Source organism: Rhinatrema bivittatum, chromosome 1, assembly GCF_901001135.1.
Source record: "Rhinatrema bivittatum chromosome 1, aRhiBiv1.1, whole genome shotgun sequence".
Taxonomy (NCBI): domain Eukaryota; kingdom Metazoa; phylum Chordata; class Amphibia; order Gymnophiona; family Rhinatrematidae; genus Rhinatrema; species Rhinatrema bivittatum.
In genome coordinates this window covers 193,914,564-193,938,838 of record NC_042615.1, presented here as the reverse complement: position 1 = coordinate 193,938,838, position 24,275 = coordinate 193,914,564, and the positions used below count along the sequence as shown (strand labels likewise).

The 24,275-nt window shown below is 45.6% G+C and overlaps 1 protein-coding gene across 2 annotated transcripts in view; it reads left to right on the top strand.

The window, feature by feature from the left end:
- Positions 1–24,275, top strand: part of NCAPG (non-SMC condensin I complex subunit G) — a 455,902-nt gene that overhangs the window by 207,642 nt on the left and 223,985 nt on the right. The window contains exons 12-13 of one of the 2 annotated variants that reach the window (XM_029590416.1): positions 14,238–14,417; positions 22,762–22,872. In XM_029590416.1, the coding sequence (XP_029446276.1) occupies positions 14,238–14,417; positions 22,762–22,872 (291 nt within the window). The remainder of the gene's footprint in view (positions 1–14,237; positions 14,418–22,761; positions 22,873–24,275) is intronic. The other variant, XM_029590425.1, reaches the window with a different exon arrangement.

Here is a 24,275-nt window from a genome sequence, read left to right as displayed (position 1 = left end):
CATCCACCCTGCCGGGTGTCGACGCCTTCCGGTTGAGAACACTGGCGGTCTCCAGCTGTCAATCGGTCAGGTTAATCATGTTCAGTTAATCAATCGGTCAGTCACACAGATATCCATAATGTTTTTGCAAGGAAGATTACTGAGCTTCTGCACTTCCTGCAGGGGTATGTGTACTATGTGCTGATGTCAGATCCGTCTCCAACTGCTAGCACGAGCACACTATACCCATTTGTCCTGAGTCCATCTGCCTACACTAAGGAAAACGAGATTATCAGGTAAGTAATCTCTCCAATGTTGGGTTCCACATTAGGTGCTACAACCCAAGAAAGAGATCTAGGCGTCATAGTGGATAACACATTGAAATCGTCGGTTCAGTGTGCTGCGGCAGTCAAGAAAGCAAACAGAAAGTTGGTAATTATTAGAAAGAGAATGGTGAATAAAACGGAAAATGTCATAATGCCTGTGTATTGCTCCATGGTGAGACCGCACCTTGAATACTGTGTACAATTCTGGTTGCCGCATTTCAAAAAAGATATAACTGCGATGGAGAAGGTACAGAGAAGGGCTACCAAAATAAGGGGAATGGAACAGCTCCCCTATGAGGAAAGACTAAAGAGGTTAGGACTTTTCAGCTTGGAGAAGAGATGGCTGAGGGGGGGGGGGGGGATATGATAGAGATGTTTAAAATTATGAGGTCTAGAATGGGTAGATGTGAATCGGTTATTTACTCTTTCGGATAGTAGAAAGACTAGGGGGCACTCCATGAAGTTAGCATGGGGCTCATTTAAAACTAATCGGAGAAAGTTCTTTTTTTACTCAACGCACAATTAAACTCTGGAATTTGTTGCCAGAGGATGTGGTTAGTGCAATTAGTATAGCGGTGTTTAAAAAAGGATTGGATAAGTTCTTGGAGGAGAAGTCCATTACCTGTTATTAAGTTCACTTAGAGAATAGCCACTGCCATTAGCAATGGTAACATGGAATAGACTTAGTTTTTGGGTACTTGCCAGGTTCTTATGGCCTGGATTGGCCACTGTTGGAAACAAGATGCTGGGCTTGATGGAACCTTGGTCTGACACAGTATGGCATTTTCTTATGTTCTTATGTTCTTACTTTGTAAATCAGCAGTAGTGAGTTCAAATTCTTTAGGACCTGCATCTCTTTACTGGGGATTGCGTTAAATGTTTTATAGAAGGAGAAAAGAAGGAAGTTTATTGCCCTGCTCTCCTGTAGTGATACCTTATGGTCACTCCCTCAGTTGAGTTTTCCTGAGGTGATATCTTTGGCACTAATCAGATCCCCTGGCAACAAATTATAGAGTTTAATCGTGTGTTGAGTGAAAAAGAACTTTCTCCGATTAGTTTTAAATGTGCTACATGCTAACTTCATGGAGTGCCTCTTAGTCCCCTAGAACAAAGGGGAAAGCCATCAGTTGCTCAGAGGAGCATGGTCTTCAGGTACAATGGATGATTTTAATGATAGGTTACAAATTTTAACTAATAGATCTGAAATTTAATTTTTGAGCTCCTTCAGAACCCTGAGGTGTGTACCATCCGGTCCAGGTAATTTACTACTCTTCAGTTTGTCAGTCAGGCCCTACCACATCTTCTAGGTTCACCGTGATTTGGTTCAGTTCATCTGAATCATTACCCATGAAAACCTTCTCCGGAACAGGTATCTCTCCAACATCCTCTTCAGTAAACACCGAAGCAAAGAAATCATTTATTCTTTCCGCAATGGCCTTGTATTCTCTAAATGCCTCTTTAACCCCTCAATAATGTAATGGTCCAACTGACTCCCTCGCAGGCTTTCTGCTTTGGATATATTTTAAAACTGTTTTACTGTGAGTTTTCGCCTCTATGGCCAACTTCTTTTCAAATTCTCTCTTAGCCTGTCTTATCAATATCTTACATTTAACTTGGCAGCGCTTATGCTTTATCGTATTTTCTTCTGTTGGATCCTTCTTCCAATTTTTGAATGAAGATCTTTTGCTAAAATAGCCTCTTTCACCTCACTTTTTAACCATGCCAGTAATCATTTTGCCTTCCTTCCACGTTTCTTAATGTGTAGAATATATCTGGACTGTGCTTCTAGGATGGTTGGTTTTTTTTTGGTTTTTTTTTTTATTTAAAACAATGTCCATGCCTCTTGCACACTTTTTACCTTCGTAGCTGCTCTTTTCCATTTTTTCTATTTTTCTCATTTTATCAAAGTTTCCCTCTTGAAAGTTTAGTGCTATAGCTGTAGATTTACTTACTGTCCCTCTTCCTGTCATTAATTTAAATTTTATCATATTATGACTGTCGGGCCTTCAGGCCCTATGAGTTGTCCCTGGTCTCAGGGTGTGGTGAATCGGATCTTCTGTTTCTGGGGAAGCCCAGATATGGATTTGTTTGCAACCCCCTGCAACAGGAAGGTGACTCATTACTGCTCCTTGTACAGGTCAGTCAAAAACCAGCCTCGAATGCCTTTGCCTGGTATTGGGGCAAGGGTCTTCTGTACACATACTTCCGATTCCCTTAGTGGGGAAGACCCTCTTAGAGCTTCACGAGGACAGAGGGACTATGATTCTCATAGCCCCTCATCGGCCGAGCAGGTCTAGTTTCCATTCCTTCTGGAGTTGTCCATTCGGAAACCTATCAGTTGGGGGTTTCCCTAGAGCTCATCACACAAGACCGAAGCGGGTTATGGCCTCCCAACCTCCAGGCTCTGTCACTGTCAGCCTGGATGTTGAGAGGTTAATTCTGCAGCTGCTTGATCTCTGAGGATGTGACTTGTGTCCAGGTAACTTCCAGAAAGCCTACCACTAGAAAGTCCTACAGACTGAAGTGGAGGTTTTTTTTTGTGGTGTGAGCAGAAGGCTCTAGATCCGTTCTCTTGCCCCACACAAAAACTGCTTGATTACCTTCTACACCTATCGGAAGCTGGCCTGAAAACCAATTCTGAGTTCATCTGAGTGCAATTGGCACATACACTATGGTGTAGATGGTACGCTCATCTCTGTACAGCCTATAGTTATATGTTTCCTTTTGAGCCTCTGCACACCTGTGAACTAAAGTACCTGATCTGGAAGGTCATATTTTTTGTGGCGGTCAGTTCAGGATCAGCCAGCTCCAGGCCTTAGTGACTTATCCACTTTATACAAAGTTTTATCATGATAAGGAGGTCTTGTGTACGCTCCCTAAGTTGCTTCCTAAGGTGGTGACTGATTTCCATCTTAACCAGTCATTCATGCTGCCAACATTCTTTCCCAGGTCCTAATCGCACCAAGGAGCACGAGCGCTGCTCAGTTTGGATTGCAAGAACGCCTTAGCCTTCTGCCTGTAGCGGACAGAAGTACATAACACAGTCCACCAAATTTTTCATTTATTTTGACAGAAATAGATTGGGAGTTGCTGTTGCCAAACAGACACTATCAATTGGCTAGCAGATTGTATCTACTTCTGTTATGCTCAGGCTGGGCTACATCTTGAGTGTCATTTCAAGGCTCATTCTTTCAGAGCCATGGCAATGTCTGTGGCCCACTTGCGAGCAGTTCCCATGGAGGAGATCTGCAATGCTGCGATGTGTAATTCTCTCCACCCATTCGTTTCTCACTAACTGTCTGGAGGTTTAGAACTCAACTCTCCCTGCCTTGGGCCCATTTCTTGGGTTCAGACTGTCTGCCCCTCTGTTACCAATAGCACTGTGGTTGTGCCTGTTTGCACCTGGTTGGTGCATGTTGGTCCCCTTTTGTGTTGGGGAGCAACCTGTAGCTAGGGATTCACTCATGTGTGAGGACTACCATCCTGCTTGTCCTAGGAGAAAGCAGAGTTACTTACCTGTAACAAGTGTTTTCATAAGACAGCAGGACGTTAGTCCTCACAAAACCCGCCCATCACCCAGTGGAGTTTTCTCCTATTCTTTATTTTATTTTTATTGTAATTCTGTGTTACGAGACTGAAGAGGGACCCCCACGTGAATGTGTTATATAGGGCATGCTCTGTGTGCCTAGTCAAAGTTCAAGAAAATGACACATGTTTTCCGTGTCATGCTCCATCTGATGATGTCATCCATGTCCTAGGAGAACACCTGTTACAGGTAAGCAACTCTGTTTTCCCTGTTTGGTGGTGTATTAGTGTTTTAGGGCCTGGTATTTGTATTGTTGCCTTTTCATTGGTAGGGCTGTTAGTTTGAGTCTTGCAGTTAGGATGTTATGGTATGGCAAGTTTCCTATAGGTTCTGAGTACATGAATGCCCAGCGACAATGGTACAAAAAGTTTCCTCATTTTTTATGAGCGGGGGTGTCCATTCTCCGCATGTATGGAATTTAATAAAAGGCAGCTATTGAGAAAGCCATTGGACTCTTGCCAAGATCGAACTAACAGGGTGGTTTCCCTGTCACAGGTAATTATTGTAAACTGCTTTTATGCACGGTCTCATAGGTAGCTGTGTGGTTCAGGCTTTGGGGTTTCCTTAATTAAAGTTGTTATAAGTTAACAGTTTACAATTTTCCTCAATGAAGTTTCACCAACAAAAGAAAAATTAATTATTTTGACACTTTGTATTATTAAAGTTAAATTTATTAAACTGGCAATTGAGAATATGGTTTACTAGGAATCAAGTATAACATGAATTATGACACAAATATATTTTAACCTTGGTACCAGGTTTTAAAACTTTCCAAACAAGTTACTTTCAGATAAGTATAGCTATATTTCAAATTGTCTATTTTATAAAATATTTACCATGCTATTAAATATTTAAATGTTTTCTTTTTTAGAGGTTATGAACTTTCAGTGTCCTCAAGCTAATGTGATAAATATATTACTGTAATAATACTAATACCACTAATATTACTAATATTCTCTGATAATAAGTTGAATAATGTTTGCAGATTCCACGGTTTTAAAGTCTTTAATACTTTTACATGTGTAATCGTTGGTGCACTTATCTATAACTCCCGCGATGACTTGTGTACGCTGGTCTTTGGACTAAGATGAAAAGTTTTGGAGGCTACAGTTCTTTCCGATGGATATCTTATGCTTGACCACGTCGTCTCTGGAACAATTTATTTTATTTATTTATTTATAACTTTTATATACCGAGGTTCAATTAACAAGATTAATTATCACTTCGGTTTACATTATAACAGCAAACATAACAGAGACAAGTCTTGTTTTACAATGAACAGGGTGGAATAAAATGGAAAAACTTAAAATAGGTGCAGAAAGTATAGAGAATTAAGACTGTGTAACTTGGGCAAAAGCAGGGAAATTAAATGGGGGGGGGACTGTAAAGGCAACAAGTTGGATAGAGTCCTCATGATGTGGATAAGAGCCAAGGCTGACTTTAACAAATCAATAAAGGAACCTGTCTCCCGGAGACGGTCAATTTTCACTTTTTGAATGTTACTAGCTTCAAAATAAAAGGTTAATTCAGTTCCCTATCTATGACTAGGAAAGGTAGATAAGAATAAATTAATGTTTTTAGATCAGACACTCTTTTTAGATTAGACAAAATCCTTAACACCTATTCAGACACTCTTTCCTCAAACAATCCTTGGATAACTGTATTTAAATGGAAATGAGGTTTTGAAAATAAGTCTTGAAGCCCAAAATTAAAATCTTTTGTACTTTTGCCAAAAGTGCTTTTAATTTTCCTTTGGAATTCAGCAGCAGTCACCCTTATCTTCAGGTGTACAGCAAAATAGGCAGCAATATTTGTCTGGTTCTAATAGGTCTTTAACTTCAGGGTAATCATGATATCACACAATCAGTTTCAAAATTTTTCTTTCAGCTAACTATAAAAGCTGAGAATATCTGCACTTCAGCTGTTTTATTTTTAATTTCACTAAAGTAATTTCCTTACCTTTGGCAGTCAAACAGTAATATTCCCTCTCATTCATTCTCATTCACTCTTAGTGTTTCTTAAATGTTTTTAAGGTATTTTACACAATATAAAGGCCTAAATAACAGAGCTCAGCAGCGCGCACACTCTCTGTCACCTTTCCCAGCTCAACACCCTCACTGACCAACTGTCATGCAGAGAAAACTAAAAGACTATTGCTGATGTCATAAAGAAGAAATGTATCTGTCCCACTTGGGATAGATTAGTAATTAACAGAAATCTCTTAAAAAAAACCAAAACAAAACACCCTTGGTTCAAGAGACTAGTTCGTAAAAAGGAAAATTAACTAATTTAAATGCATTCCCAATTATACCAATTCTTTAAATGAAGAATGAAGAAAAGATTTATAATCAGACAACAACCAACAAGGAATGAATTACATAGCCTGGGTAAACAAATAAGCATGGGTGTAGCTTGCTTGTTACGGCGGTTACTACCCCGAATCAATTAAGCCTTATACTTCACTTGGAATACATATCCAGCACAGCTCACTGCTGCAACGGCAGGGGGGAATGAAGTAAAAAGGATTTATATTCAGACAACCAACAAGGACTGAATTGCACTGGCAGGGTAAACAAGCATGGGAGTAGCTTGCTTATTACGGCGGTTACTACCCCAAACCAATTAGCTAGATACTTCACTTAGATGCAGCTCCAGCACTGCTGTCTGCATCGTTGGTGGGAGTGGAAGGGAATTGGAACCAATAAGTTACAAATAAGGGCCCTGACCTCAGTGGTCAGAGTAACAGATAAGTATGAAAAAAATGGGTGTGAAAGCTTGCTGGGCAAACTGGATGGGCTGTTTGGTCTTCTTCTGCCATCACTTCTATGTTTCTATGTCTATAATCTGTACCATTACTTTAAACTTTGTTACAGGTGAGCAGGTGACCAGTGCTCTGTTTCTAAGGCTATAGCTTCCCTGGATACCCATTGCTATGGTTCCCAAGCACTTTACTCAATGCAGGCATTACTGCACTTACACAGCCCCTTCAAATTCATTATTTTATTTTTAATTCTCTTCACATTATATTTACATTATATTAAAGTACAATTGAAAAAATACCATGAGAGACAGGGCTGGGAGGCAAATATGTGCACCAGAACTCACACCACTTCTCCCTTTTAGTGATATGGGCCTGTCTCAAGCATCCCTCCTTTCCCACCAATCTTTCCCTTACTCTCTGCTCCACAGTCCATGCCAAACAATCCCCCCCTCTCTGCCTCCATCAGTCCATCTCCACCAGTCCTTCTCCCCCCCACCCACCAGTCCATCCCCACATGTATCTTTCTCCACCAGTCCTTCTGCACAAGTCTTTCTCTATCAGTCCATTTCTGCCAGTCTCTCTCTCCATCAGTCGAACCTGCCATTTTTTCTCTCCCTGCACCAGTTCTTTGTCTCCTTCCATGTCCATTCCATGAGTTGCTTCATGTTCAGCTGTGTGGATGCCTGTAGCTGCACTGTTACTGAGTACATTCTTGCACATTTACTGCAGAACTTTGCAGTTATATGTATTCAGTTTATAACAGGAAGCATCAATGTTCCCTGTACGTACAAGGATCAGTCCAGACTGTGGGTTATGCTCCCAGTCCAGCAGGTGGAGTCAGAAGCAAAAATTCGAGGGGGTTCTATATGACGTGACCCCCTGTGCCTCAATCCTCAGTATCTTCTGACTCCAGCAGGTGTGAGCAGGGGACTGTTCAGTCCCCAGCACAGCTTCTTTAGGTCTTTTCCTATTCTCTTGAGGGATCAAGAAATTAAAAAAAAAAGAAAAAAGGGAAAGGGCTTCATAATTTTAATATTTTATTTGGCTAAAGCCTTTATTTCAGACTTTTGTCTGCTACTATTTGACAGGACCTTGTTAACTTACTGTTTCTGACCACTTTACCTCTCTTATTCTCTCTTGGGGGAAGAAACTTTTGGGTAAGTGTTTTAATAGTTTTTTCATTTCAGAAACAGTGAATTTTACCTCTTGCAGTTTTTGGGCGGCACTGGAGGACAACTTTCTGACTAAAAATTTTTCCTGTCAGTTTCACCACCCTCCTCCCGAGTCCGTCGTGTCTTCCTACCCGCGGCCCCGCGACGCGCCATTCCGCGGGGCTGCTGCCTGCTGGGAGGTCCTTTCCCCAGCAGTGCTTGGGTCAGTAGGAAGAAGGAGGGTGCTTTTAGCGTTGTTCGCTAATTAATAGTACCTGTTACAGGTCTCTGCCGCGCCGTCTGGTTCCTGCCACCCTCCTCCCTCATGTCGCGTACTCCTTCTTGTGCTTCCTGCGGGCGTTTGGGCAGCCGCCTCTCTGCCGAGGGGCTGTGCTCCAACTGTAACCTCCCCGAAAAAGTTAGCACACCATCGGGGGAAGGCACAGGACACCACTTGGAGGACGGCACTCCTCGTCAGCGGCAGGCCCCGTTCCCGTTGAGCATGGGAACGGCGGCCATTTTATTTTCTGAGGGAGAAACCGGCGCTTCTGATTGTGAGGAAACGGGGGATTCAGTTTCTCGTCCACCGGCCGTTCTGACACCCACGGTCGGCTCAGAAGACCAATTTATGGTAGGGGAACCCCCGGGGGGGCTACCTACAGGACTACCAGGTTTTCCCCGGAATTTGTAGTCTTAATGCACCGCGCCTTTTTACAGAACTGCGGTCAGCCCCTGGGTGCGGCCTGGGGTCCTCCTCCTGCCAAGTTACCACGTTTGGATCCTTCATTAGGGGGACCTTCGGCACAGGGTGTGGTCCAAATTTCAGGTGCTACTCCATTGCCTAACAAGCCTCCCGTGGGTCTACCACGGAATTCTCCGGTTATTCCACAGGGAAATGTGCTTCAGGATTCGGTAGGAGATGATCCTTCTCTTTCAGTTCAGCTTGAAGGGGACGATCCCCGAGTGCTTCGCATTTTTCAACTGGAGGAGTTGGAAGGTCTCATTCCACATATTCTACAGGAGATGGACATTGATCCTCCTCCGGACCCAACACCCTCAGACCCTAAAATTAAGAAGGGAGACCCCCTCCTTGCGGGTCTTCGACCTATGGCGAAGGCTTTCCCTACACACCCCAGTTTCTTACAACTGATTTCTAGGGAATGGGATACTCCAGAGGCCTCCCTCAGGGTCAGCAAAGCTATGGAAAAATTATATCCTCTTCCGATGGATTTTCTAGACCTCTTAAAAGTACCGGCAGTGGATTCTGCGGTCTCTGCGGTGACTAAAAGCACCACCATCCCTGTAACGGGCGGTACAGCCCTGAGGGATCTGCAGGATAGGAAGTTGGAGGTTTTTCTTAAGAGAATTTTTGAGGTCTCGGCTCTCGGAGTGCGTGCGGCCATCTGCACTGCTCTTGCGCAGAGGGCTGGCTTACGTTGGATTCAACAACTACTCACCTCGCAGGATCCTCCCTACTTCTGAAGCTCAACAGGCAGATAGGTTAGAGTCTGTGATAGCCTATGGTGCGGACGCACTTTATGACCTTCTTAGAGTTCTCTCTCGGTCAATGGTTGCAGCAGTTTCGGCCCGCCATCTTCTCTGGCTCCGCAACTGATCGGCGGATTCCTCTTCCAAGACACGTCTGGGTTCTTTGCCTTTTAAAGGAAAGTTCCTTTTTGGAGAGGATTTGGACCAGATAATCAAGTCCCTGAATGAGAATGCGGTGCATAAGCTTCCAGAGGACAGACCTCGTTCAGCTAGGTCTTTTAGTTTTTCCAGAAACCGATCTCGGAACCAGCGTCGCGCTCGAACAAACAGGCAACAACCAGCTTCAAGGACTCCATCTTATCGCTCTCAAGGCTGGAATCAGTCCTTTCGAGGTCGGCGAACAGGCAAAGAGGCTACAGCCACTCGCTCAACCCCTAAACCATCGCAATGATGCCAAATTAGCCCACGAGCTGACCCCGCGGGTGGGGGGCCGGCTCTCCCTCTTTTACAGGGAGTGGGCTCGCATCACGTCGGACCAGTGGGTTCTGGACATCCTAAGACAAGGTTACGCGTTGGATTTTGTCTACGCCCCCAGAGACAGATTTCTCTTCTCGCCTTGCGGTTCTCTCCACAAGCAGCAAGCCGTCCGTCAGACTCTTCAGCGTCTGCGGGCTTTAGGAGCGATAAGACCAGTGTCCGTCACCGAGCTGGGTCGAGGTCACTACTTCATTTATTTTGTGGTTCCCAAAAAGGAGGGATCTTTCCGACCCATTCTAGACCTCAAGACCGTCAACAGGGCACTCAGGGTACCTCGTTTCCGCATGGAAACGCTCAGGTTGGTGTTAGCAGCGGTCCATCGAGGAGAATTTCTTGCTTCTTTGGATTTGACGGAGGCGTACCTCCATATTCCGATCCATCCGGACTTCAACGCTATCTCCGCTCAAAATCCTGGGGGCAGCATTTCCAATTCAAGCGCTACCTTTTGGTTCTAGCCACAGCTCCTCGAGTTTTTACAAAAATTTATGGTTGTAGTCGCAGCGGCCCTTTGTCGGGAAGGAATTCTGGTTCACCCATATCTCGACGACTGGCTTATTCGGGCAAAGTCCCGAAGACAGGGGATCCTTGCAGTAGAAAGGGTAGTGTCCCTGCTTCAGTCCCTGGGCTGGATAATCAACTACGACAAAAGCCGTCTTAACTCCATCTCAGTCGTTGGATTTTCTGGGCGCTCACTTCAACACGAGAGAGGGGAAAGTGTTCTTACGTCCAGAGCGAGCGCAGGCATTGAGAGAACAGGTCTCTCGTTTCTTGACTCTCCAAGTTCCAACAGCCTGGGATTATCTACAGGTACTGGGGACTATGGCCTCCAAGATCGATCTAGTTCCATGGGCCTTTGCGCATCCTCGGCCTCTACAGAGGCTCTGCTATCCGTTGGAAGCAGACATCTCGAGAGTACAGTTGGGTTCTTCCAATTCACCGGCAGCTCGACTCAGTCTCCGTTGGTGGTTGGATTCCTCACAATCTGGCCCAGGGAGTATCCTTGGAGACACGGATTGGTAGTAGTCACCACGGATGCCAGCCCTCATGGGTTGGGGGGCGGTTATGCCAGTCGAGCTCCATCAAGAATTGGAACACGAGCAAAGTCAGTGGTCCATCAACCAGTGGAGACAAGGGCCGTTCGCCTTGCCTTACAGGGATTCCTTCCTCTGTTCGTCAAAGAGCAGTCAGGATTCTCTCGGACAATGCAACCACTGTATCTTACATCAACCGTCAGGGAGGTACGAGGAGTCACCTGGTTGCGTGGGAAGCGGAAAGGCTAATGCAGTGGGCGGAAAACACTTGTTTCGGATAGCTGCCTCTCACATCGCAGGCGTAGACAACGTTCAGGCAGATTTTCTCAGCCGACAACGTCTGGATCCGGGAGAGTGGGAGCTCTCCAGAGAAGCGATGATTCTCATAGAAGATCGTTGGGGTCCCCCCCCACGTAGATCTCATGGCCACAGCCAAGAAACAAAGGCCACTCGTTTCTTCAGCCGCAGACGAGAGCACGGGGCAGAAGGGGTAGATGCTCTGGTCCTCCCGTGGCCCAGGCAGATTCTTCTGTATGTCTTTCCCCCGTGGCCCCTAGTGGGACGGGTGCTTCGTTGCATAGAAGTTCACCCAGGACCGGTAATTCTGGTTAGCCCCGGAATGGCCAGGAGACCATGGTTCGCGGACCTACTTCTTCTAGTTCGCGAAGGGCCGATTCGTCTCAGTCATCTTCCTCGTCTCTCAAACAGGGTCCCATATTTTTAGAAGAGGCAGATCGCTTCTGTCTTGCGGCCTGGCTTTTGAGAGGCGCAAGTTAGACATCAAGGATATCCGGAGGCGGTTATTTCCACTCTGTTGCGATCTAGAAGACTTCCCACCTCGGTCACTTATATCAGAGTTTGGAAAGTTTTTGAGGATTGGTGTGTGTTGGTCGTGACATTGTACCGACTAATGCCCTCGGTAGTTCAAGTCTTAGCTTTCCTTCAAGCTGGCCTTGACATGGGTCTTGCATATAACTCCCTTAGGGTACAGGTAGCAGCGTTGGGAGCGTTGTTGCAGATGGGAATGCTTTCTCCACTCTCCTCTCATCCAGATATACTCCGTTTTTCTCAGGGGTGTACGACAATTGAATCCTCCTTCCAGATCGCCATGTCCCTCTTGGAGTCTCAATTTGGTTCTCGAGGCTCTTGTAGGACCTCCGTTTGAGCCTTTAGCGCGGCCACCGTCAAAGACCTCACCCCTAAAGTCTGTCTTTCTGGTAGCCATAAGTTCAGCTCGTCGTATTTCGGAACTCCAAGCTTTGTCTTGCCGAGAACCTTACCTCCGTATTTCAGAGGGACAGTATTTCCCTAAGGACTGTTCCCTCTTTTCTTCCAAAGGTTGGTTTCTTCTTTCCACTTGAATCAGCGGTAGAACTCCCTTTCTTTCTCTGTGTCGGATTTCCAGACAGCTACGTAGTCTGGATGTTAAAAGATGTCTCATGCAGTACTTGGAATCCACCAATGATTTTCGTCTCACGGATCATCTTTTTGTTCTATGGTCAGGCCCCAGGAGGGGTCCAGATGGCTTCTAAGACAACCATTGCTCGATGGTTGAAGGATGCGATTGCTGCTGCATATATAGGGAAAGGGCGCCAACCACCTCTGGGTGTTAAGGCACATTCCCTTCGGGTGCAGGCTGCGTCCTGGGCAGAAAGTTCTTTGGTGTCTGCTCAAGAAATTTGTAGAGCGGCCACCTGGAAATCTCTACATACTTTCTCTAGACACTATCGTTTAGATGTTCGGGCTCCGAGTTTCGGTTCCTTTGGAGATAGTGTCTTGAGAGCAGGGCTGGTATCGGCCCACCCGGAGTAGGGAAGCTTTGGTACATCCCACAGTCTGGACTGATCCTTGTACGTACAGGGAAAAGAAAATTATTCCTTACCTGCTAATTTTTGTTCCTGTAGTACTAAGGATCAGTCCAGACGCCCTCCCTAGTATTTAAGGGTTGTTTTTGGGATACGCCTCTGCTCTTCACTCCTATTCTTTCTGCTGCTTCTTCTTCTAAGCTCGTCCTGGGGTTTCAGGACTCTCTGTTTTTACACAGTTCGGTTTAACAAGTTCCTTTTGTAGGTTGTTTGTTATTAGTTTAATCTTCGTTCATTATTGTTGAACAAGTGTTATTCTTGATCCCTCAGTCTCTTCTCTTTGGCTTTTTAAGTTTAGTTACTGAGGATTGAGGCACAGGGGGTCACGTCATATAGAACCCCCTCGAATTTTTGCTTCTGACTCCACCTGCTGGACTGGGAGCATAACCCACAGTCTGGACTGATCCTTAGTACTACAGGAACGAAAATTAGCAGGTAAGGAATAATTTTCTTTTTTATGTATCATGAATGAGTCTGTGCATATAACTTTTATTACATAATAATACTTTTCTATATATGGCATAAAAATACAGGTAAAAGTCAGAAGCATTTTTCTGCTCCCAAAAAGATTGGAAACCCTGTAGTAATTGGTGGTACCATTAGAAGTACAGAAATGAGATACAGTAGTGCACCTTTTATCTGGAATAATGAGACCCAGACTTGTTCCAGGTAAAGAATCCCTAGGATGTTAATGAAGGACTGGGGTAACCTGCATGGGGTGGTAGTTAAAACCCTAAAAAACATTGCTGGGCAGACTAGATGGGCTTTTTGTATTTTTCTTCTGTCATTTTATATATGTTACTGTGTTCTGATAAACGAATTTATTTATTTATTTAATATTTATTTCTATACCGGACTTCACGAATAGAATTCACATCAGGCCGGTTTACATGGAACTTAGGGGTATAAACAAGTGTAACCAAACAAGAAGGCTGAAACAAGCAAAGTTACATAAAACAAGGGCATTGAACTTGGGGGCTAAGTAGCCAGGAAGAAGAAAGGTAGAGCGGAATTAGCAACAAATAAATAATATAAAACGGGTATGAGATTAGTAATTATCTCATTCCTTGGGCTGAGTCCGAAGTGTCATTTTGACTAGGGGAAGGCTTGGAGGAAAAGCCACGTCTTCAGTTTTCTTCGAAAGGTATGAAGGCAAGGTTCCAGTCTTAGGTCAGTCGGTAGTCTGTTCCAGAGGACAGGGCCTGCTGTGGAGAAGGAACGATCTTCGGTGGTTTTTAATAGGAGTTTTTCCAGATAATGTAACATGTGAAGCCAATCAATTTTTGGATAATGGGAATGTTTTTGGAAGTAGGAACTTTGGATAGAAGATGCTCTACTGTATTATTTTTTTTCACATTTGTCTTTCAAGTAAAAAAAAAATTGTCGAGTTTTTTTTTCTGCGCACTTTTCCATGGTTTTGAAACTTTATACAACCTGTTTTGTGAAAGCATCCATACATTTTACTGAAGATATAAAATCAGTTTGCTCCATAAATATTTTTTTCTCTCTCTAGACTGCTGAAATTAAAGTGCAGATTATTGAAACAAAGCAAGCTCTTGAGGATTGTATTGCTTTGCAAGATTTTAGCCGTGCATCACTATTAAAAGAAAAAATAACAGAACTGGAAAATCTCAAAAGGGAACTAATAAAAGAAGCAGAGCAACCAGAAATCAAAGAAATGCGTGTGGAAAAGGTTGTAAGATTTTAATCTGCCATCTCTTCTTTGTTTTTTGTTTTTCCTCCCTGTTTTTCGCTGAAGTGTAATAATGGATTAACCTATTAACCTACTCCTTTATTCCAAAGCTTTTGTCTGCATGAGTCTTTTTTTTTTTTTTTAATATCTGCTTATCTTAATAGGGGCTTCTCCCATCAGGCTTTCATGAGACTGCAATTGTATATAAGCACCAAAATTTTGTTCCTTCTACATCACTTTTTATGTTCAGATTAATTACTGCAGCAATATTGCACAACTGAGTGAGGCAACATCATCAAAGTAGACTCAGAGGTTATAGTGTTAATTTTTCTGGGTGAGGGTATTTTTTTTTTTTAATAATTTGGATATTTTATCTTTGGGAGGGTAGTTCTAAAGTTACTTAATTTGCTAAATATATTTTTCTTAGTAATTGGCAGTATTTTTAAAAGTTGGTATTCATAGCATTAAACATTACATTTCCACACTGATTTCTAATTTTACAATCTACATTCAGAAATTTGTTGGTAATAAGCTATAGCAGCACATATTTTGTTGAAACTATTATATTTATATAGCATGTTTTAATAAAGGTGCTATTAAAATATATATATTCCCTGTACGTACCAGGATCAGTCCAGATGGTGGGTTTTGTCCCCCGTCCAGCAGATGGAGTCAGAACAAAAGCTTGAGGGGAGGTCCTATATGACCTCACTCCCAGTGCTACAATCCTCAGTATCTTCTGACTCCAGCAGATGTGAGCAGGGGACTGGTTAGTCCCCAGCACAGGTTATCTGGTTTTTAGGCCTTTCCTGTTTCTGAGGGATCAAGAAAAAAAAAAAAGCAGAAAATCTGTCTTTGACAATTCCAGGGGGTTGATTTCAGCTACTTTGGGTGGCTGGTCTATAAGGAGAGGGACTTGCGATCCAGCTTCTCTTTCCTCCTGTTTTTTCTTCCTCTTGGGGGTCCGTTTTGGGGGTAAGTGTGTTTTTTTTTCTCCTCCCTTAAATTTTCAGGACCTTTTTCCCCTCTTGCCGTTGCGACTGGCACTGGAGGGCTGCGTTTATTCTTCAGGGGTGACCATCAGTGGCACTGGTTTGGCCCCCCCCCCCCCCGTCACTTCCGTTTGACATCGGCGACCTGCGGCCCCGCGAAGCTCATTCCCCGGGGCCGCTGACTACCGGGAGGCTCATTCCCCGGCGGTAGCTCGGATCGCAGGGAGGCGGGGTGTGCGGTGCGAATTGCCGGAGAGGGGGGCTGGTTTGTTCGCTGCGTCGGCGCTCGTTCCTGCCTCCCCTAACTGCGGGTCATGCCACGCGCGGCGGCCTGTTCCTCGTGCGGCCGGCAGTCAAGCCGGCTCTCGTCGGAGGGGGTTTGTTCGGCCTGCCTTCCAGCGGAGGAAGACAAGACGCAGTCGGGGGATGGCACAGGAGGCCTCAGCGAGGAGAGCGCATTTCGGCGGCGTCAGGCCCCGTTCCCGCTGAGCGCGGGAATGGCGGCCATCTTGTTTTCTGACGAGGAGGCCGGCGGGTCAGAAAATGAGGCAGGGGAATCGCGCATCGCGCTTCCTCCGGTTTTGGCCCCCCGGGCGGAGCAGGAGAGCAGGCAACCGGCTGGAAACGTCCCGGGAGGGTTTGCCCCGGGACTGCCAGGTTTTTCGCCGGAGTTTGTGGTGCTGATGCACCGGGCCTTCCTACAAAGCAGCCAGCCCCTGGATCCTGTCTTGGGTCCTACTCCAGCAAAACTGCCGCGTCTGGATGTCTCTCTTGGGGATCCTTCGGTGCTGGGACTGGGGCAGCCGTTAGGGGCGGCGCAGATACCCTCCAGGGCGCCTGCGGGACCGTCGCGGGATTGTCACGAAAGTCCGGAGGCGGACCCCTCTCAGGATTCGACCGGGGAGGATCCCAGTGTGTCGGCCCAGATGGAGGGAGACGACCCACGGGTACTCCGGATATTTCAAGCGGAGGAGTTGGATGGTCTCATCCCATATATACTTCAAGAGATGGACATTGATCCTCCCCCAGAGCCGTCTGTTCCGGATCCTAAGGTGAGAAAGGGGGATTCCCTCCTGGCAGGGCTTCGGCCCTTGCCCAAGGCTTTTCCCACCCATCCAAATTTCTTGCAGTTGATCTCCAGGGAGTGGGATGCTCCGGAAGCCTCTTTCAAGGTCAGCAGGGCTATGGAAAAGCTCTATCCTCTCCCTATGGATTTCCTCGAATTGCTTAAGGTCCCGGCGGTGGATTCGGTGGTCTCGGCAGTAACGAAGAGTACTACCATCCCAGTTACGGGCGGTACTGCCTTGAAGGACCTTCAGGACAGGAAGCTGGAGGTCTATCTAAAGAGGATCTTCGAGGTCTCCGCGCTCTGAGTCCGAGCGGCTATTTGTACTGCTTTAGCACAGAGCGGGACTGCGTTGGGTTCAGCAACTGCTCACCTCGCAGGATCTTCCAGATACCGAGGCTCAGCAGGCAGACAGGTTAGAGTCTGTCCTGGCTTATGGAGCGGATGCTCTATATGACCTTCTCCGGGTCTTATCCCGATCCATGGTGGCGGCCCGTCGCCTTCTGTGGCTCCGTAACTGGTCGGCGGATTCGTCATCCAAGGCGCGACTGGGATCCCTTCCTTTCAAGGGCAAGTTCCTCTTCGGGGAGGACTTGGACCAAATTATAAAGTCTCTCAACGAGAATGTGGTGCATAAACTCCCGGAGGACAGGCCCCGCTCGACCAGGTCATTCAGCTTCTCTAGAAACAGGCCTCGGAACCAGCGTCTGGCACGAGCTAACAGGCAGCAGCAGGCGCCTCGGTATCCTTCCTCTTGCTCTCAGTCTTGGAACCGGTCCTTTTGTGGGCGTAGGACCGGCAAGGAGCCGGCAGGCCCTCGCTCTTCCGCCAAGCCAGTGCAATGATGCCAGGCGGACCCACGAGCCGACCCCGAAGGTGGGGGGTTGTCTCGCTCTTTTTTACAAGGAGTGGGTCCGTATCACATCGGATCAGTGGGTCCTGGACATCCTAAAGAACGGCTACGCATTGGATTTTGTCCGCGCTCCCAGAGACAGGTTCCTCTTCTCCCCATGCGGGTCGTCCCACAAACAAGGAGCCGTCCGACAGACCCTCGATCGGCTGCTAGCCTTAGGGGCAATAAGGCCGGTGGCTGCCTCCGATTTGGGTCGAGGTCATTACTCAATCTATTTCGTGGTGCCCAAAAAGGAGGGCAACTTCTGACCCATTCTGGACCTCAAGACCATCAACAGAGCGCTACAGGTTCCGCGGTTTCGCATGGAGACCCTCCGCTCGGTCCTGGCCGCGGTTCACCAAGGGAAGTTCCTTGCCTCACTGGATCTGACGGAGGCATATCTCCATATTCCAATTCATCCGGATTACCAGAAATTTCTACGCTTCAAGATTCTGGGTCAACACTTCCAGTTCCGGGCGTTACCCTTCGGTCTCGCCACGGCTCCACGCGTCTTCACAAAGGTGATGGTGGTCGTAGCAGCGGCTCTCCGCAGGGAAGGGATCTTAGTTCACCCATATCTGGACGACTGGCTCATTCGGGCAAAGTCTCAACAGCAGGGGGTGCAGCACGTGAACCGGGTGGTTTTTCTCCTACGGTCACTGGGCTGGATTATCAATTACGACAAGAGTCAGCTCACACCCTCGCAGGAACTGAATTTTCTGGGGGCCCACTTCAACACGAAGTTAGGCAAGGTGTTCCTGCGGCCGGAGCGAGCACAGGCCTTGTGTGCGCAGATTCGGCGATTCTCATCCCTACCGGAGCCCACAGCCTGGGATTACCTTCAAGTACTAGGGACCATGGCCTCCACGATCGACCTGGTACCATGGGCCTTCGCTCACCTTCTCGGCCCCTCCAGTGGGCACTGCTGTCCCGGTGGAAGCCGGCTTCAAGGGATTACCAAGCGGTACTTCCTATCCCGGCGGCGGCTCGTCTCAGTTTCCAGTGGTGGTTAGACCCTCGACGCTTGGCACGGGAAGTGTCTCTGGAAACACCGGACTGGGTAGTGGTCACCACGGACGCCAGTCTCACGGGATGGGGGGCTGTTTGCCACTTGAGTTCCATCCAAGGCACATGGACGAAGAAGCAGAGGAAGTGGTCCATCAATCGCTTGGAGACCAGGGCAGTCCGACTAGCCCTTCAGGGATTCTTCCTGTTAGTTCGTCAACGGGTGGTCAGGGTTCTGTCGGACAATGCAACTACGGTGTCTTACATCAATCGCCAGGGAGGCACGAGGAGTCGGCTCGTCGCGTGGGAGGCGGAGAAGTTGATGCATTGGGCAGAGCTCAACTTGCTCCGCTTAGCTGTCTCTCACATAGCAGGCGTCGACAATGTGCAGGCGGACTTTCTCAGCCGCCAACGTCTGGATCCCGGGGAGTGGGAGCTCTCCGGGGCCGCGATGACCCTGATAGTACAGCGATGGGGCAAGCCCCGCATGGACCTCATGGCCACAGCAGCAAATGCAAAGGCACCACGCTTCTTCAGTCGCAGGAGGGAACACGGCGCAGAAGGGGTCGACGCGCTGGTTCTGCCATGGCCTCAGCAGATTCTCCTGTATGTCTTCCCACCGTGGCCTCTGGTGAGGAAGGTGCTTCGGCGGATAGAGACCCATCCAGGCCTGGTAATCCTGGTGGCACCAGAATGGCCTCGTCGCCCATGGTTCGGGGATCTTCTACACCTCGCTCGCGAAGGTCCGATTTGTCTCTGTCACCTCCCACGACTTCTCAGGCAGGGTCCCATATTTCTCGAAGCGGCGGATTGCTTCTGTCTTGCGGCCTGGCTTTTGAGAGGCGTAGGTTCAGGCGTCGGGGATACCCGGAGGCTGTGATTTCCACGCTCTTACGAGCTCGAAAGACATCCACCTCGGTCACCTATGTAAGGGTGTGGAAGGTTTTTGAGGAGTGGTGCGTCTCGCGCTCTTTTATCCTGGGTAGTGCCTCGGTCGCGCAGATTCTCGCCTTCTTGCAGTCTGGTCTGGAGATGGGACTCGCGTACATTAGGGTACAGGTGACTGTGTTGGGAGCGCTTCTCCACAATGGTAAGGATTCGCTGCTTTCGGCGCATCCGGATATTGTCCGCTTCCTCAAGGGGGTACGACAGTTGAAGCCTCCGTCCAGACTTCCCTGTCCTTCTTGGAGTCTCAACCTGGTACTCAGGGCGCTTGGGGACTCGCCCTTCGAGCCTTTGCGGATGGCCACCATCAAGGATCTTACGCTTAAGTCTATTTTTCTGGTGGCTATTACTTCAGCGCGCCGCATTTCGGAACTCCAGGCACTGTCCTGTCGGGAACCTTATCTGCGCTTCACGGACTGCGGGGTGTCCTTACGCACGGTGCCTTCGTTTCTACCTAAGGTAGTCACTTCTTTTCATCTCAATCAGTCGGTTGAATTGCCTTCCTTCTCTTCGGAGGACTCTAGGCAACTGCGATTTTTGGATGTCAAGAGATGCCTATTGCAATATTTGGCATCCACAAATGATTTTCGGCTCTCGGACCACTTGTTTGTACTTTGGTCTGGGCCTCGGAAGGGTTGTATGGCTTCCAAGGCTACCATCGCCCGCTGGCTGAAGGGTGCGATTATTTCAGCGTACCTGACGGCCGGTAGACAACCACCGCTGTCGATTAAGGCTCATTCGCTAAGAGCTCAAGCGGCGTCATGGGCGGAGAGTATGTCGGTATCCGCGCAGGAGATCTGTAGGGCGGCTACCTGGAAGTCATTGCATACCTTTTCCAAGCACTATCGTCTGGACGTTCGTGCGCCCGTGTTCGGGTCTTTCGGAGATAGTGTCATTCGAGCAGGGCTTTCTTCGGCCCACCCGTAGTAGGGAAGCTTTGGTACATCCCACCGTCTGGACTAATCCTGGTACGTACAGGGAAAAGAAAATTATTCCTCACCTGCTAATTTTCGTTCCTGTAGTACCAAGGATCAGTCCAGACACCCTCCCTAGTATTTGGGGGGATTTTTTGTTGGGAAACGCCTCTGCTCGTCAGCTCTAATCTTTTCTGTCTGTGATTTGGTTTGCAAGTTCCGTTTTTGTACATGGTTTAGAGCAGTTCAATTGTTAATTATACTTTTTGAACACTTGCATTTTCTTGAACCCTCCGTCTCTTCTCTTCTTGGCTTTGAAAGTCTTGTTACTGAGGATTGTAGCACTGGGAGTGAGGTCATATAGGACCTCCCCTCAAGCTTTTGTTCTGACTCCATCTGCTGGACAGGGGACATAACCCACCGTCTGGACTGATCCTTGGTACTACAGGAACGAAAATTAGCAGGTGAAGAATAATTTTCTTATTCTTTGACTCCCTTTATACTTGCGTCTCGTCAGTGAAAGCTCATTTCTTTGTATTTAAAATAGTTTTGCTTTGCAGATCTAAATTTAACACCTTGTCCTATAACTTCTCATTACATTCAGACCATTAATTTGTATATTTGGTACTGTCAGATGGAGATTTGGAAAGTTACTTTCTTTCACCATCCTCAATATCTCAGGGCAATATATTTGCAATTCAGTTTATAGAATGTAATCAGGATATTGCAATTACATATTGAATAGCCTTTTCAGAATGTAGAAAAAATATGCAGTCAAGAGACATTTGATGAGTTTGAGATGAGCGCCAAGGGTGAGCCATGTAGTAACAGAAAAAGTAAAGCATAAATTTTCTGTACATTAAGTCATTACTGATAGTTTTTCTAAACATGTTAATGTAGGCTGAAAGACCTTTCAGAATTTAAAAAAAAATCCCACATGTTTAAAAGGGGACAGAAAAATAGTTCAGAGCTTGGCTAGCTAAAAGATGTGAAAAGTAATAGAACTAATATTGTTTTAGCAATTAGCATTTAAAGTGGGTTCAGAGTAGAATTAATAACAATATTTCCATTTAGAATACAATGAAAAGTGGGGTCCTATAGGGATCAGTATTTAGTTTGCTATTTAATTTTATCAGTTGTCTAGGGCAGAGCTGATCAAACCTGTCATTGGGACCCTCACAGCCAGTTGGATTTTCAGGATATCCACAATGAATATGCATGAGCCAAATTTGCATGTCATGGAGACTCAGTATATACCAATTTAGCTCATACATATTCATTGTGGATATCTTGAAAAGTTGACTGACTGTAGAGTCCCCAGGAAAGATTTGAGAAGCTCTGTTCTAGAGGAAGGAATGAGCAATATTGCTGTTTTTTTGGGTGACACCAAATAGTAATAATTTACATTGTTGGTCTCACTGATTGTTTTACAAAGTAATATTGACATCTTAAGCAAACGAGTAGAAGTGGCAGATAAGATGGAATATGGATAAGCATGAGGGTAATGCATTTGAGGAACAAGAATTGCAACTGTAGTACTTGCTTACACTAATCAGCAAAAACACATGGTCATATTAGTGGAGATGAATCATGAATTTTTGCACCAGGCAGCAGTGATCAGTGCTTGGTTCATGATGGGGAGGAAGCAAGGGACCAATCCTTCCACTGTATAGGACCTTCAGGCTACATTTGTAAATGGATTTCATTTTGGGCACTTTTTGTTAAATAGGATATATAAATCTTAATGTACAAATGAAGGTCAGTAATCTAATAAAATGTTTACTTAATTGTCAGGATTATTTTCCATAGAAAAAAACACAGATAAGTAGGACTTGAAAATAGTTCAAGAGGGGGCAAGCCCTCAGGCTAAGAGAAAGTGGATTACTTCATTATCATAAGAAGTGATATTTTACTTTGAAGCTACAATAACTTTTATCAAAGGAAATTAGTGGCCACAGCATTAATTCCCAGATTATTATGCTTTTGGAGGTTACAAAAAAAAAAGACAATGGGGTATGCTGATGTAGAGGGACTTAAACTGGTTGGCATATTCAGTTGAAAGGAATTTTTTTCATTTTGGTTCAGAATTGTGTATTTATGTCTTTGTGGGTGTGTGTATATCTATATATATCGATATAGAGAGAGATACACTTTGCTTTGTCATAATTACCAAGGCTGCTTCGATGTGATTTATAAGTGCTCATTTTCAGAAAGGCTGAATTATTAAATATATTGAGCCATCCAAGAGGAAACAGCAGAAGATGAGGGCCAAATTTTCTTAGGTGGGGATTAGGAATATCATTATATTAGTACAGTTTGTATTATATATAAATTAAAAGCATAGGAATTAAATGTTAGCTTTTTAGATCAAAATATGGCAGTAGTTGAGGTTCTGTGATCTCTGTTTTGAGAATTTTTATGTAAAGTTTTTTAAAGCAGGTTTAACTCATTGGTGATCTCTTTTGGATGTATCAAGTTGATTGTTGAGAAAGGGGCCAAACTGATTTGGGAATTTGTCTTTCTTTCTAAGAATGACGCAGAAACCCTTCTGAAGTGTCTGATAATGTGTTATGAACTTCTAAAGGAGATGTCCCTTTCTCATGGATTAGGTGCAACAATGAATGAAATTGTAGAATCCCTGGTAAGTAGTCGGAAATATTTATCAAAAATTGTTCTTGTATATTGTGTAAAATCTCCACAAATATGCCAAGCTTATATTTACAATAATTTATATTCCACTTCATTGTCAAAAATTGTTAGAAGTGGATCACAGGATAATCATAACAGGCACATTACATATTTAAAATATAAAATCATAGTAATTAAAAGCATCTCTAAATACATTTGCCTTCAATAATTTTCTAAAACACTTATATTCTGAAATCCCCTCAGTTCTAGAGGTAGATCATTCCAAAGTGATGAGGTGACTAGTGAAAAAGCATGGTGACTGGTCTGCTGCAATTGTGCTACCTTAGCTATAGGGATAGCTAATAAATGTTGACTAGCTGAGTGCAAAGTACACTGGGGGCTATAAGGTATCAGCAATTCGTTTGTGTAAACCGGCTGTTCCCCATATAATACCCATGAAGTGTGTATAATGCTAGTTAAATGTTTTTACAAATATTGAAAATGACAGATAAAGATGACTAGGTTTGCTTCTGATGGAATATTGCAGAGCATATCTGCTATGACTTCAGATTCTTGCTTTAAGGATCCCCTCTGCTATCATATGTTTTTTTTTTGATTCTGTAACTGTTGGTCTCTACGAACTCGCCTGTGCGCGCAATACAGTATTTAAATGAGGCCCAGTGGTAGAAACAAGCAAAAGGAGGAGCTAGGGACACTAGTGCGTCCCTAGCGCCTCCTTTTTGACAGGAGCGGCGGCTGTCAGCGGGTTTGACAGCTGACGCTCAATTTTGCCGGCATCTGTTCTCGAGCCCGCTGACAGCCACGGGCTCGGAAACCGGATGCCGGCAAAATTGAGTGTCCGGTTTTCGACCCGACAGCCGCTGGCCGACTTCAAATTTTTTTTTCTTTTACATTTTTTACTCTTCGGGACCTCCGACTTAATATCGCCATGATATTGGGTGCACAGATAAGCAGTTTTTACTGCTTTTCTGTGCACTTTCCCAGTGCCGGAAGAAATTTAATTTCTGAAAGTAAAATGTGCGGCTTGGCTGCACATTTTACTTACTGAATCACGCGGGAATACCTAATAGGCCATCAACATGCATTTGTATGTTGAGGGCGCTATTATGTTCGGTGGGTTGGACTCACGTTTTCCGCCCCTTACTGAATAAGGGGTAAGGGGCGGATCTACAGCAAGTGGTTATAATATGAGGCTCAAAGAGAAAAGACTCAGAAATTATTAGGGCATATTTCTTCAAAGAAAGAGTGGTTGGTGCATGGAACATCCTCCCTACAAACGGGCCGATTCAGTATGACCACTTGCTGTAGAACCTCCTTTTTTATTTTTTCATTGGATTTTTTATTTTATACACTAAAGCAGTGTTGCACAAAATTCCATTACTTATAAATATCAAG